Source organism: Pimephales promelas, chromosome 20 (genome assembly GCF_988280905.1).
Source record: "Pimephales promelas chromosome 20, fPimPro1.hap1.1, whole genome shotgun sequence".
Lineage (NCBI taxonomy): Eukaryota > Metazoa > Chordata > Actinopteri > Cypriniformes > Leuciscidae > Pimephales > Pimephales promelas.
The window spans coordinates 16348613-16364183 of record NC_142788.1 but is presented as its reverse complement, the minus strand read 5'-3'; the positions used below and the strand labels follow the sequence as shown (position 1 = coordinate 16364183).

The following is a 15571-nucleotide window of genomic DNA, read 5'->3' as shown; positions in this document are numbered from 1 at the left end:
TTCACCCAAAAGTGCTAATTCAGTCATCATTTACTCACCCTTGCCTCATGTCATTAACATAAAAGGGTATTTTAAAGAATATTTTAACTAAATAACACAACAAAATAAAGACATCTTCTGCACATTTATTTTGGCAGAACACAAAGTTTGTGTTCGTCTCTTGACACGGTAAACAATAATTTATTGCAATATTACTGCAAATATCTTTTTGCGTTAGTCGTGAATTTTTCAAATAAACACCAAAGTGAATAACCAGTACAATATTCTGGCCATGACCTTCCAGCCTAAGACCATTTTTAACAAGATAAAAATAGTTTTGAAGAAATAAGGAAGTTCTTGGAATTCTTGGATTGGTGAATTATTCATTTAATTTGGTGTTAATAATTTTCAGTCTTAGGTAAAGCTCAAAACTTTATATTTATCCATTTTAATGAGCCATAAATGACTTAGTTCCCCTCCTGTAATCATACATCTCACATCTCACTTCTCTTTCTGTTCAATCAAGATTATTTGCAAGAATCTAAACAAATAAACTATATATATATATATAATACCAAACTTGTACATAAAAACATATTGCATCACTGTAGGGTTTTCTGTTGTTTTTTACACAAATATCAGAAATATGATAAAAGCACATTCACTGTTTACAGTTGTCAAGTATTTTTTCTAGCAGGTTGCGACCTGTCAATGGTTTCATCCAGAGTCACATTTAATTGATTCAGGCTGTATAACAGCAACTTTCTGTTCTGGAGCAACTTTCTCTGAAGCAGGTGGAGCGGGTGCTGCTTTTTTAGATGCTCCTGGATGGTGAAGACATTGAGTCATATAATGTTGCTCAGTTTACATAAGGGTTACTCCACTTTTTTTGGAAATAGGCTCATTTTACAACTCCCCCAGAGTTAAACAGTTGAGTTTTACCATTTTCGAATCCATTCAGCCGATTTTCTGATATTTAGAAGAATATCAGTAACCAGACAGTTTCTGGTCTCATTGACTTCCATAGTAGGACAAAAATATACTATGGAAGTCAATGAGACCAGAAACTGTCTGGTTACTGATATTCTTCTAAATATAAAAAAAAAATCGGCTGAATGGATTCGAAAACGGTAAAACTCGACTGTTTAACTCTGGGGGAGTTGTAAAATGAGCCTATCTCCAAAAAAAGTGGAGTATCCCTTTAAGTTACATGCGTAACTGCTGATATAAATACTGTTTATCACAATGTACGTTGTTTTTACCTGTGAGATTTCTGTGGATACTGTTGCACACGATCACGCTAAAGAGGAAGATGAAACCAAGGCATCCAACGACCATACCACACACCAAAAAACTGTAGCTGCCTTGTTTCTGAATAAGCTGGAAGAAATTTGTTCAGGGTTATTTACTTTTTTAGAAAATCCTTCCCAGGATTTAAAACATGAGTGAAAGAACTTACTGATCCAACCAACACTTGCAACGTCATCTCACCCATTCCGGAAGTTGTCACTAAAAGTGTTGTTGCACATCCTGAAGAAAAGAGAAAAAATGACTTTTTTTGTTTTTGTGGCCTTGTTTGTCTATTATTTTAGGGATATCTTAAAATATTCTTAAAGTCCCCATATAATTAGTATTTAATATTTAGATGATCAGAATTACTTAGAATTTATATAATTATTATTATGGAATATAGAACATGAGAACAATTGAAGTGGCTGTGATATGAAACGTATGCTGTGTGCAGTTTACCACGGTAGTTTAGGATGTCCTCAGTGTAGGCCACTATGCAGGGGAAAACACTGCTGATGAAAAGCCCGAGCAAGGTCGTCCCAACAAACAGAAACACTCTATTTGTGTAAAGGATCAGTAACAGCAGCAATGTTACATTCACACCAGCCTTAACGAGAGAGAGAGCAGAGCAGAGAGGATCCAAATTTAACAATCACAATCTATGATTCATCACACACTCAATATTTCTAACAACTGATAGCAACAGCTTGAATGGAGCATGAAGGAAACAATTTATAGGTAGTTTGGGTGGTATATATTATGTAAACGGTGAAAATCAGCTCCATGTATGTTAATTATAGATTACCAGGTTCACGATGAGCAGATGCACCGGCCTGAAGTGGTACGATAGCGGGACAGACACCAGTCGTCCAGCTGTGACGGCCGCCCAGAAGATACTGTTCAGGTATCCTGCCATTTTAGCGTGCAGTGAAATGGGAGATGAAACAGCATACGTGTAAACAAAGCCGGCATAGACCCCCTAAAGGTGAGGTTAAAGGGTCAAGTGTGAAATAACTTGCAGTTCAAAAAAAAAATGTTCATAAAATAATTAGCCTCATTGAGCTTTCTCACCATAATGCCCTCTGTCATAAACAGCACCATTCCACCCAAGATATGGATAACAAAAAAAGTGACCGGTAACCCACGCAGGTTACCATTCATGCAGCAGCTGAAAATGTTCCCATGTCCTGAATGATGGAAATCTAAGGACACCAGAATAAGAAGAAAAAAGTGAAACATTGAAAAACAAAAATAATTTTTTACTTTTATTAAGCAAAAATGCATTAACTTGATTTAAAAAAAAGACATTTATAATCTATTTTTAAAAAATGCCGTTCTTTTGAAATTTCTATTAATCAATTAATCTTGAAGAAAATGTTTTATGCAAATCTGCATTTCAGAATGATTTCTTAAGGACTGTGTGACTGAGGACAGGAGTAATGATGCTGAAAATTCAGCTTTGATCGCAGGAATAAATTAAATTTGACTATTTTTTTTTTAAATAAATGCAACCTTGAGCAAAAAATATATTTTATAATCTATTATCTATTATTATTTTATAATCTATATCATTTATAATCTATTTCAAATAAATGCCATTCTTTTGAAATTTCTATTAATCAATTAATCTTGAAGAAAATGTTTTAAAATGTTTTATGCAAATCTGCATATCAGAATGATTTCTGAAGGACTGTGTGACTGAGGACAGGAGTAATGATGCAGGAAATTCAGCTTTGATCGCAGGAATAAATTAAATTTGACTATATTTTTATTAAATAAATGCAACCTTGAGCAAAAAATATATTTTATAATCTATTATCTATTATTATTTTTAAAATATATTTTATAATCTATATCATTTATAATCTATTTCAAATAAATGCCGTTCTTTTGAAATTTCTATTAATCAATCTTGAAGAAAATGTTTTAAAATGTTTTATGCAAATCTGCATATCAGAATTATTTCTGAAGGACTGTGTGACTGAGGACAGGAGTAATGATGCTGAAAATTCAGCTTTGATCGCAGGAATAATTTAAATTTGACTATTTTTTTATTAAATAAATGCAACCTTGAGCAAAAAATAGTTCTTACAAAAAATACTACCGTGCGTAAAGTTCTGAATGTTAGTGTAGTTCAAAGATCACTTGTACCTGCGTCGTATGGTTCAGGCATTTCTGTGATTTCTGGTGCTTTAGTCTCCATGGCTAACTCGTCTTTGTCCAGCAGTCGTGGAGGGCTGCTCGTACAACAGCGAAGCAGCTTCTCTTTGTACATCAACACAAAAACTGCAATCGGCACAGGCAACTAGGAGAGAAAAAGACTGAGATGTCACAGAGATCCAGGCTCTCCTGCACACAGAGCTGCTGATCATCAGCTTACATTTATGACAGCCATGATCCAGAAGGCGTATGACACACTGGCCTTCTCCTCGACTAGCTCAGAGTGCAGGGAATGCTCGTCAAGGATTGCAGGTGACCTGTCGCTGGATCTGAAGTGGCGAAGTGTCTCTGTGGCATTTTCTGTGCTATTACTGCCCATGCAGTGCTCTGATATGAAAGGCTCTGCAATCAGGGGGCTCACCAGAGCGCCGAGCCCAATGAAGAAGTGCAGTGCCTGGAAAGAGAGTGAAGACACTGATGGGAAACACAATTTAGAGTACAACAGATTATACATCAATAAATCCTTCATTTATTTATGTCCCTATCCAAACCACACTTAGCTAAAGCAGCCAGCACAGAATGAATACTAGAGTGAATCTCACAAAATGTCCAGGTCAGATCCACCCCCCAAAAAATACAAAAGTAAAAATAAGAAACCAAATGTTATTTTAAGCCGATGTAGTTCCTATTGACTTACATTTTTTTCCATCTGACCAACAACTGATTCAAATAAAACACGGATATGATTATTTGAAATAAACACTACTGTACATAAATGTATGTATAGAGTAGGTCAACACCTCTCTGACCCTGAGTGATATATACAGTATATAAAATGTCTTCACTCACCTGCAGAAAGATAGCAGAGTCTTTCTTATACATAGACACCAGTCTGAAGTTTGCTATAGTGTCGATGATGCCCATAGCCAGGCCTGACACTGCCATAGCAACCGCCAGCAACAGCACATTATAGCAAAGTGGGATGATAGCAAAAACCACAGAGATGATGAGGGAGGAGAAAAACAGAGCGATGAGAGCACCGAACAACCTGAGAAGACAAGGAAAACAGCTTGGTTGCTTGATTATTTGTACATTTTCCCACTTTATGTATATATTTTTAATTCTTCCAATTACAAATGCTAATGGTTAAGATGTGTAATAGCTATCAAGTGACCTCACAAATTGATGTTCCAAAACATGATGTTTCTTAGAACTTCAAGGGCAGTCTTAAATTGTATGTTTTATGTGCTTTCATGTGTCTGACAGTAAGTTGCACGATCAATTGGGAAAAAAAGCTCTACAAGTTTCAGAGTGACACATGGCACTGTGCTCTTTTATTATTTTTTAATATCAATTTTATTATTTATTATCTCAAAGCGGCTCGTTTTGCAGTAAATGCTGCTCCACATGAACTATCGAGTACATCTCTGCATTTGCTGGTGGTGGTGATGGCGCAGTGGATGTGACACATGCCTTTGGTGTGAGCGACCCGGGTTCGAATCCACTGTGAGACACCAATGTGACCCTGAGGAAGACACTTAACCCCTAGTTACTCCAGAGGTGTGCGACCTCTGACATATATAGCATTGTAAGTGAAGTGTCAGCTAAATGAATAAATGTAAATAACAAGCGTTCGGGATGTGCCAGCCATTTTCACAAACTTGTAATTGTAATGAGCATTATGAACAAAAGAGAAGCTTTAAGCATGGGCTCCCTGCTTTTTTCATCAAAATAACGTTTTAAATATATTAAGACATCCACACATTTTGGCATTATCATTTTTTAGAATAAAATAATATTTTTTACTTAGATTATTGAAATAATCTTTTACTCGTTTTTATATTTTTATTAAGTAATAAGTATTGTTATTTCATAGCTATATTAATATATAATCACAATTATCGTCACAGTTTTTAATCTGAAATATTGAAGTACGTCCATAAAATAAATAGATTTGTCTTTAAAGCTATACAATATTTAACATGATTTTTGTTGACATTTGTTTCATATTTTTTATATATCAAATCTTTTTTGTTTAACATATATTAACAGATTAACCATATTTAAAACATATAAATATATTTTGAAATCTGTAAAATGTATACAATATACAAGTTGCAATACATCTGTGTCAAACAACAAATGGCAATTCTAAAAGGCTAACCAACATCTGAGATTCACATGGGAAGGAGCAAGCACTTTGAAAAGGTAGAAAATTACCAGAAAAAAAGTGCATAAACTCCCCAGGCAAATAGACTCGGAATCTGACAGCCATTTACTGTCGGACATTTACCAGCAGAGACACACTCGCTTCTCTACTCACGTTTTTGTGAAAAGTCCTCCAGCCGAGCTGCCGATGAGCAGGCAGATCTGCTGGGAGAAGAACACCCAGGTGATCTCCTGTAACGTGGAGCCTGTCTGGCATTTCAGATCTATGATCGTAGGCCCCAGGAAGGCGATGCTCAGTCCAAAGCTAAAGAACACACTCCAGTATGTCAGTGTATGTTGACAGTTCCTACGGAAAAGTGTTAATATACGCTCCTCAATTAACATAGCGTGAAAATCACCAATCTATTCCTCTGACAGCTGTACTGGTGTGTGGATGTTCCTGTCGGTGGGATTCAAACCATCTATTTTTCTTATAGAAAGATGTCAGAGTAGAAGATCATTCCCCACATTTATATTCGTTCACTCCTCCCATTTCATGAACCTGATGATTCTGAAGTTAATGTCTAAAAATCACCTTTCAACAGAGCTACTCGAAACGGTCAATGATTTTCAGTTAAACTGTAAATGATTTTGGTCCTCACAGTGTCGTGGGTAAGAATGTGATACGGCTTGGATTGACGACGGTCAGTTGAAAAATTAGGCTGGAATCAATTATTCCACTTAGGCTACGGTTACCACACCTGAATATTGTTCAGATTATGCATTAAGACACTTGTCAGTTTATTTTTTGCTTAAAAAGCTTGTTTGTAGGACGAATATAATTCATTTCTCCGTTGCTAAATTCCAAAAAAAAATCATTTTAGAGTAACGGAGTAGCCTACTGAACGGACAATGATGCAGTTATTAGGCTACAGAGAGAGACAGTACGTTTATCTGCTCAAACAGTGTCGTTTTACCCCACGGGTGGGGTTTAAATGGGAAAGAGAGAGGGGGGAAAAGAATCTCCTGTCCGTAGCCTACACAATAAAACGTAATTTTGTGCCAAATTGATCTTTTTTGTTGTTGTTGTTGTTGTTTTTTGCTGTTGTCGGCTGGAAAAATCCTTTGAAATAAAATCATTTGGCGAAGTGATATGGAACTGTAATGCGGTCAAGACCAGCTGGAACTACATTAGCCGTGCTTGTCTCATCAACCAATCAGATTCGAGCATTCAACTGCCTGGACCACTCGTATTTAATCAGCATCATCTAAACATTCACCAGCAAAGAACTCCTAAAAGAGCATTTCTAAAGGTTGGTTTTAAAGGAGTAGTTCACATAATTATTTCGAAAAGAAATTAATTATTTTTTTTATGAAAACATTCCAGGATTTTTCTCCATATAACCAGTAGAGTAAATTATCCTGGAATGTTTTCATAAAAAAAAAATCATTTCTTTTCTACTGAAGAAAGACAGACATGGACATCTTGGATGACATGGGGGTGAGTAAATTATCAGCATTTTTTTTTTTTTTTTTTTAAAGTGAACTACTCCTTTAAATGCTTTATTATGGCTCTTCAATTTAGAATCAATGCATGCTACAAGGCTGTCACTGATTCGATTTTATTCAACAAAATTATCCGAAAAGACAATGGCAATTATTAGCTTTGTACATTCACAAAGTGTTACTCATATAGTACTTGTTAAACAATGGCCTATGAACTCATCCTAAGACGTTTTGTGAAATGTCAAAACTTCTGCATACAGGTCCTGTGAAGGCCTTAATATGTGCCTGAATGAATGAATAATGAAAATTCTGTCATCATTTACTCACCCTCAAAAACCCTCATCATACTCGTCCCAAAACTTTTTGGCCTTCTATCTTCTGCAAAGCACATAAGAAGATATATTACTTTATGTTAATGGTTAATTTATATAAGGTTATGTTATAGATACACATTTAGTCCTGTTTAATTATGTATATGAATCTTTTTTCATATTTTGTTTCATGTATATAAAATAACATTTTGTATTTTTAAACTCGAATATAGTCATATAACAGATTAACCACATTAAAAATAGAAATGTATAATATAAATATATTTTTAAACCATATTATAATTATTTTTGTATAGTTTTAAAGACTGTACAATTTACTGTACATATTTTACATAGTATAAATATTACAGACACCTTCAAGTACATTCAAGGACTCACAAGGTTATATGGACCTAATGCTATAATGCTCCTTTTTACAATATGTGAAATAACTTTCTGTCCCCAGAGTGTGTGTGTGTGAGGTGGTCTCGACTACAACACTGCCGATTACCTCACGCAGACAAGCACTAAAATGTCAGAAACTGTTCTGCCTATTATGTTCAAACCGGAGTCGTACAATGATGGAGAGACTCTAGTACAAGTGACAACATGGAAACAACAGGATGTTTCTGAATCATGGTTAGTTGATGAATGCTGCTGATGTGGAGTTTACTCTTCAAGTCTTTGATTAGCATACTCTATTATGATAATCTATAAAAATCGCTAATTTGGGAACTGTTAAAGAGCGCCTATCATGGATTTTTGAAAATGTCTGTTCATGTAGTGTGGACTATAGCTCTAAGGGAATGAAAACATCCTGCAAAGATTTATATCTGAAAGTGCACCGTATATAAAGTTGTCTTTCAAAAGTGAGAGTCGATTCTGAGTCTATGAAATGAATTCTTTTTGAAACGAGTCATTAACTGTTACATCGTGACGTAGATACGAAACATTACCTCATTGGCCGCTCCCAACAACTGCGCGCGCAGACGGAAGTGTAAACTAGAACATATTCAAATACTTCAGCTGAATCACATCATGTCGAGAAGACGCTGTGTTCTACATTGCAAAGACTGTTCAGCCACTTGTTTTCATTGTCCAGGGACGAGCATGTGAAGAATCAGTGGTTAGAGTTCATATTTGCAACGATACCACAACAGTATAGCCCGAACCTTGTGTTCTCATCATTTTAATGACGAATCATGCAAAAACATAAATTAATTCAAATGTAGATTCGCAAGCCGGTTGTTCCTGAAGGAGGGCTCAGTATCCAGTGTATATGGATCAGGTTCGTCCTCCTCCGAATCACAATCTTTATTAATAATGTTTGTTATGTTTTCTGTAGCATGCACACTATAGTTATATTGTGTTGTGTGCGTTTTGTACACTCTGCGCTGCTTCTAAGCGGGGTAAAGTTAGTTTTGTTTTTGATATTCACCAGACATTCACTGAAAATTGGCAATTACCTCCTAAACGACTTAGTCAAATATGACTTCACTCTATATAATAAGCACGGTCCCTCAAAAGCCGCCGCAATGTGAGTTTCGCTGGGAAAGCTTGCTCTTGACGGAGACGCGAGTAAGGGACCTTGTGGAAAGTGCACTTTTTCTGACATGTTTGTTCAAACACTATATACAATTTTCAACACTTGACAAACTATAATCCTGGTTATGGACGTTCCGTTGCTGACAGTCTATGCCTACGGTTTACCAATAACAACTGACTGGGTCATTTGACCAATCGCCGCAAATTCGCGTCACTCAAAGGAGGTGTTCATCGAACGAATCATTTGGGAGTCGTTGAGCAAATCAGGTAAAAATAAATGGATATTATAAGACAAATAAAGTGTTTTTTTATCCTTGCATGCACGTTAAACTGTTTTTGGGAACACCCAAAACAAAAATAGGAACATTTCAAATGCTATGATAGGGGCTCTTTAATTAATAAGAAATTTCAATCTGATGCGAACAAGAAACTAACTGATCTGAGATTTGAACTTGTTTTGAGCAAAAAATAGAGCTAAAGCTATTGTGGGAACCTGTAAAGTTTACATTGGGATTTTTACAGTGAGAAAAAGAGCATATTAAGCATAAAAGCCACATAAGGGCTGTCTAACCTTTCGGGCACCCATTTTGGGAGTTTGCACATTTTCCTTGCAACAAAAACATTTCAGTGGCTGTCAACATCCGATCCATGCAACTATTTTCAAACGTTCATCACGAGTCATGTTCACACATACATATGCGGATTTCTTCTTTAACAAATCTGATTGATTTAGATAACAATAGAATGTAATGCTATGTGACCAAACAGAGAGAGACATGATTGGGGGAGCACACGAAATGTCTGTCTTAGATCTTAGAGGACAGGAAGCTGATGGCAGGTGTGTGTTTTTATAATGGACATTGATTAACACATTTAAGTGTTTTCTCACTTCCTTTTTTAAGTAAACCTAACCCAAAACGTGACTTATTAGAAGGTAATTGTAGACTAAGACCTCAAACACGTTTGACATTCTGAATGAAGACATGTTAATTTTCAACACTGAATTGCAGGATGTACTTTGTGATTATGGAGATCTGAGGTGCCTTTCGGTATTTAGCCGCCTCAGTTGCGTAAAAGTACGAGGCCTCATTCATCTCATCAGCACGATATCTGACGCCTCCTAAAGCATTCAGGGGCCAAATAAAATTGATTGCAAAATGATTGTCTAACAGAGGCTGCAATTTGTCAAATCCATAATTATTATTAATGCATCGCCCTGTTGTAATCAGATATTTCATTCTGCGTTTGCCTTGCAATTTTGGCATCAACTGCTGTACTAAAACACACAAAGGGGCAATTAATCCATACACATTTAGTGGTGGAAAATAGTTTGAAAGCTTTTCAGTATTTATCCACAGATTAACAGATTATGGCTTTGATAACTCTTGAGCAAAAGAAGATGTAACTGACACACTTGTTTAACTTATTTTGTCAAAGCAACACTGCAACATTCAGGTTAATATTTTTTTGGTCACATATGAACTGAATCTGTTATGAAAATGCAAAAGCACTGGTGAGCACTGGTTAACCATTGTTGCATTGTGATGTTAGGCTGCACAAGGTCAGAATGTTGAAATTTTGCAAATTGAGATGAGAGAGACTTATTATGTGACACAAAAGTGTGTCAACTTAATTTTAGTTAAATGGTGTTCTGAATCACAAATAATTATTGGTAAAAATAATTGTTATTTCTTACAATCTCCACTAGATGTCATAATGATGTCTCACTGAAGTTGTGTGAAACAATAAAGGGAACAGAAATGATTTTATGTAACCGAACCTTCAGCAGCCTTTTTTCACTTTTGTTATTTGTGAAATTATATACTATATATACTTATTTATACTGTCTGCTATTTATATTTAATATCATACCAATGATTTAGGCTATGTATTAGACAGACAGACATGTAGACAGACAGACAGATAGATACAAATAATTCAGATTAATTTTAATTTTTAATTGTTATGATAATATTATATCAAAGTTATAACAGAATAAGTCAAATATTTATATTTGATACTATTTTCAATGTTAATTATTACAAATATACATTATATATTGTAAATGTTTAATTCAGTTTTATATATATTCATATTTATTTTCATAACATTACATTTATGTTAAATACATATATGTAGATTTAAAAAAATGAACAGTTAGGATAACTACATTTAAAAATTATATTGAAATGTTTTTATTTTTATTTCATTATTATTTATAATTATATATATATATATATATATATATATATATATATATATATATATATATATATATAATGATATACATTTCAATAAATTTATATTATATTGTTATTTATACACGTGCGGACACACACAAACACACAGACTCTTGTCGTCTGCTGATATTTGGTATGGGTGGCGCGTCAGTGTCGTGCAGCTGGCATGACCCTCCTCCCCTGCATGACATTTAACAACACTTTCACTCCCAGCAAATGCACTGTGTACACACACATAAACTGGGGATAATTAGAAATCTGTATACAGAATAATTTTTTGACGCTTCCACAGTGAATTTTTAAATTATCTCACACAGTAAATCTTTAAAAGTCTTCACACACACACACACACACACACACACAGAGAGAAATACTCTGCAGGTTGTAATTAAAGCTGCACAGTTACAGCAGGAGAAGCATGGACCTGACATTATCCCAGTCTTGGGGATTTCCCAAAGGACGGGCTGACACAAACTGCTCAAAGGGCTCACTGCGCTGCACGTTGGCACGACCATGATATTATCTGTGCTCTACTCCAACCAAAGACCAAAGTAAAGAGTGAAACATCCAAATCTGAGGTGCAAATCAAACAATATCTCATGGGCAACAGTGTTGGTTTGAGTCATTTAAATAGAAAATGAAAGAAGAAACAATCAGGAAAACGAGAATTAATGCCTATTGGTGAAAAGTAGCACTGTACAGAAGTTATCTTCACCAAATGCTCTCCAGTGTACAATACAAGCCACAAAAAAAGCCTTCCCAAGGTTTTAAAGGCAATAAAATCGAAACGAGATTTTCCAACATCCATTGCAAAGACCTCAACCACAACAAATCAATCTATTCCACCTTGTCACACCAAGGTAGACTATCTATCCCACTGCCTTGAGGCAGGAGCAAGAGCATATCCTATGCTTTATCTGAAACCCAATTCCCCTCCTCCAAACAAGATAAATGAGAGGCATGAGATGGGGCTGTTTGCAGGTTGGTTACAGGCAGACTGTTCTGTCATAATTAGAGCTCTATAGACTACAGTGCTCTGTGCATCTGACTGAGATTGAATGAGTCCTGGAACAGAATGCACTCTTTCTGATGCATCTTTTAGTATGCGTCCTATTATTGCTCTATCATGTTTTAGTATGCACCGTTTTGGCTCAGTATATGCATCATGTATCATGATTTAGTATACAAACTATTAGCACTGTCACTGTATTATACAGTTAGGCTCTGTCTCTTTAATATGCATACAGTATCATGCTTATGTATAAACTATTAGTAATGCATGCTTCAGTTTGCATGCTACTATTCGCATAACATAATGCTTTAGTTTTCTGACTTGTGTGCGTTGTTTCATGTGCTTTCATGTTTTGTATTGTGCTGTGTTGCACACAGCTTGTGTTTTACACTAGCTATGTGCTTTCATGTTGCCATGTTTTGTGTGAACACGTGGCCTACAGTATGTGTGTTTTCATTTGCTGCATGTTCATGTCTCGTTTTGGGTGAGCACATGGCTGGTGATTGGTTTTACTGGCCATGTGGTTGTGTTCAAGTCATGTTTGGTGTGAGCACATGGCTTGTCGTGTATTTTTCCTTGTGCCATGTGGCTCTACTGTTGATTTAGCCCCTCCCATCTTGTTACCTGATTATTGATTTGTTTGCCCCACCTGTCATACCCAATTCATTTGCCCCACCTATCCTCCCTTGTTTCTTCCTTTGTTTGGTCTCCTTATTTAGTCTTCCTGTGTTTGCAGTCCTGTGCTATTTTGCTGTCGAATGTACCTCTTGTGTCCTGTTGCCAAGTCCAGTCCAGTCTTTTGTTTTCCAAGTCTGTCTTGTTTTTCCCCTCAGGGTAGTTTTGTTTGTATTTTTGTTTTGTTATTATCATTAAAGAACCAATCATCTCTGCACCTGAGTCCTCACTCCTTTCACCATCACACCTGACAGTATCATGCTTTAGAATGCAAACTATTAGCATTATATTATGCTAATAGTTTCTCAAAGTTTCTCACTTCTCAAAACAATACAAGCTATTACAGCCCGTTCTCATCCCAAGGCGCCAAAGTGTAGACATCCAACGCACATGGCACCCTTTATTGTCAATATGAGATGCAGATATATATGGGGTAGAAGGCGCCTCCTAGTGGTCTAACCCTAACCCTACCCCAGACCTAAACTTACCCATACTCTGTGTGTTATATTGACGCTAAAGGGTGCCATGTGCGTCGGATGTCTAAGCTTTGGCAAAAGCGTCATATGACGCCTTGGGATGAGAATGTGTTGGCTATTAGCATTTGTATCATGCTTTCATAGGCTACATAAAGTATTAGCATAATATCATGCTTAATATACAAGCACTAACGTGCTTTAGTATAAAAAAATGCTACATTACACTTTAATATTTAATTGCTGTAACATGGTTTTGTATGCACTATTACTTACTGTATTATGCTTTATACTCATTGATTTAGCAGTTGGATGTCATTGAAGAGCAGAAGTTGAGGTCTCACTTTGGTAAACTCATATTGTTTTAGTGTGTGAATGTAGTTGTCTTTAGAGAGACAGATTGCGTGAGAGTATGTCAGTTTGTATTTGATATTTAAAGGCATGCTGGGGGGAAAAAATAAAGGCTTCCCTGCCCACAAGAGCAGGCCTGTGTGATGATCACAATGCCGAATACCATCTGAATATGCAGATTAAGAGGAAGATTCTATGAAGGTTTCTGAGAGGTTTGGACAGTCCTCACACACAGTCGTCTGGCTGAGAGAAGATAAGATGGCTATAATTCTGATGAGACAGCTCTTGTTTTTGGCCGTCCAAAACAGCCACAATTTGTTTTTAGCCTTGCCTTTTAAGACCACATGAAAAACAGCCTCACTGTGGCTGCCAAATTCCCCTCAAAACCAGATTTGCTCATAATCTATCAAGCCATTTGTAACGGATCTAAAGCATTCAGAAATGTACTTCCATAATGCGGCACACTTTTTATATGCAAGCAGGGTCACTTTAATGATCATCATTTTCAAATAACCTTGAGCAGCGAGTCTATCATAAAGCCATGACCAGATTACAAGCACCTCTGCTGGATAATGAATAATTATAGCTTCAGGCCTGGTTAATTACTGACTGTTTTGATATGTGAGGTGAGTGTCAATGGACGGATATGAATATCTACATGCTGCTTGATCTCATAGACTGTCTGGACGGGTGTTCTGGCCTGCTGATAAGTCTTTCATTACGACACCCTCTCGCCCCTGGAGCCTTCAGCCTTCCCTGCTCCTGCTCCTCCTCCCCTCCCCCCGGCTGTGTCCTCGCTTAAAATAGAGCTACAAACAGACTGGACCTGACCAGACTGACAGCTGAGGAATAGGGAGAGCAGGAGAGAAGAGAAACGAAACTCCCACTTGATAACTGCACAAATCATTACACATCCAATACTTAAAGGGTTAGTTCACCCAAAAATGAAAATTAAGTCATTAATTACTCACCCCCATGCTGTACCAACCCCGTAAGACCTTCGTTCATCTTCGGAACACAAATAAAGATATTTTTGATTGAATCTGAGGGCTGGATCACTTTTCCATAGACAGCCTGAGGGACTGCCTCTTGACGGCCCAGAAAGTCATTAAAATAAAAGGTTTAAATATTCCATGTGCCTACAGTGGCTCAACTATAACTTTATCAAGCGACGAGACTACTTTTTGTGCGAAAAAAAAAAACGTAAATAACGACTTTATTCGACTTTCCATTACTTCCTTATGGGCGCATGCGCAAAGAACTGAAACGAGACCGTTCTTCTTCGACTACTTTTTGTTACCGGCTGCTCACCGCTTAGGAGTTTTACCGCCCCCTACCGTATAAGATGACGTACTGATATAGCCGGAGGCGCAAAACGTTCTGTTTACAAGCAGTACTTGCCATGATCTTGGATCGTTTGGTTCTTCGACGCTCATCCTGGACTTGCTGTCATAGCAACAGGTCCGTCAGCTTGAACCTGCTCGCGAGCAGGCTTATTTCATGTAAACAGGATTAGATCGCGGCTGATACGGGAAGTCCTTCAGCGCAGCGCGATAGTGTAGCTTAATTTCTGAGATTTATTTTTGTTTTCTCGTGAAACGATCGTCGTGAGGGTGTCGTTTAAATACATTATTATTTTGTTGGAAATGCACATTAATGTTCGATTCGATGTCGGGCTTAAACAACAGCACAAAATGTTTGCATTGCCCTAAAATTATTTGCGAGTGGCTTCCTTTACACTATTGGAGATGCGGAGAACTTGGTAAGCTTTCTGTCGTGCCATTCACAAAGTAGTGCTCTTAGGTTGTTTTTTTTTTGCCAACTTAGGGTATATTATAATTTTTAATGAAGATAATGCAATCATGATGACCATGCCGATTA

General features: G+C 36.6%; 1 protein-coding gene across 1 annotated transcript; it reads right to left on the bottom strand.

The window, feature by feature from the left end:
• Window positions 1-105: 105 nt before the first annotated feature.
• On the bottom strand, window positions 106-6283 carry slc60a1b (solute carrier family 60 member 1b). The gene is made up of 10 exons (XM_039652507.2): window positions 5753-6283; window positions 4279-4477; window positions 3650-3883; window positions 3421-3574; window positions 2341-2471; window positions 2075-2248; window positions 1729-1876; window positions 1439-1509; window positions 1242-1359; window positions 106-803 (listed from the first exon to the last, which is right to left on the bottom strand). Exons 1-10 carry the CDS (start codon window positions 5980-5982, stop codon window positions 697-699), a joined length of 1566 nt encoding a protein of 521 aa, XP_039508441.2. The 5' UTR covers window positions 5983-6283; the 3' UTR covers window positions 106-696.
• Window positions 6284-15571: the final 9288 nt, after the last annotated feature.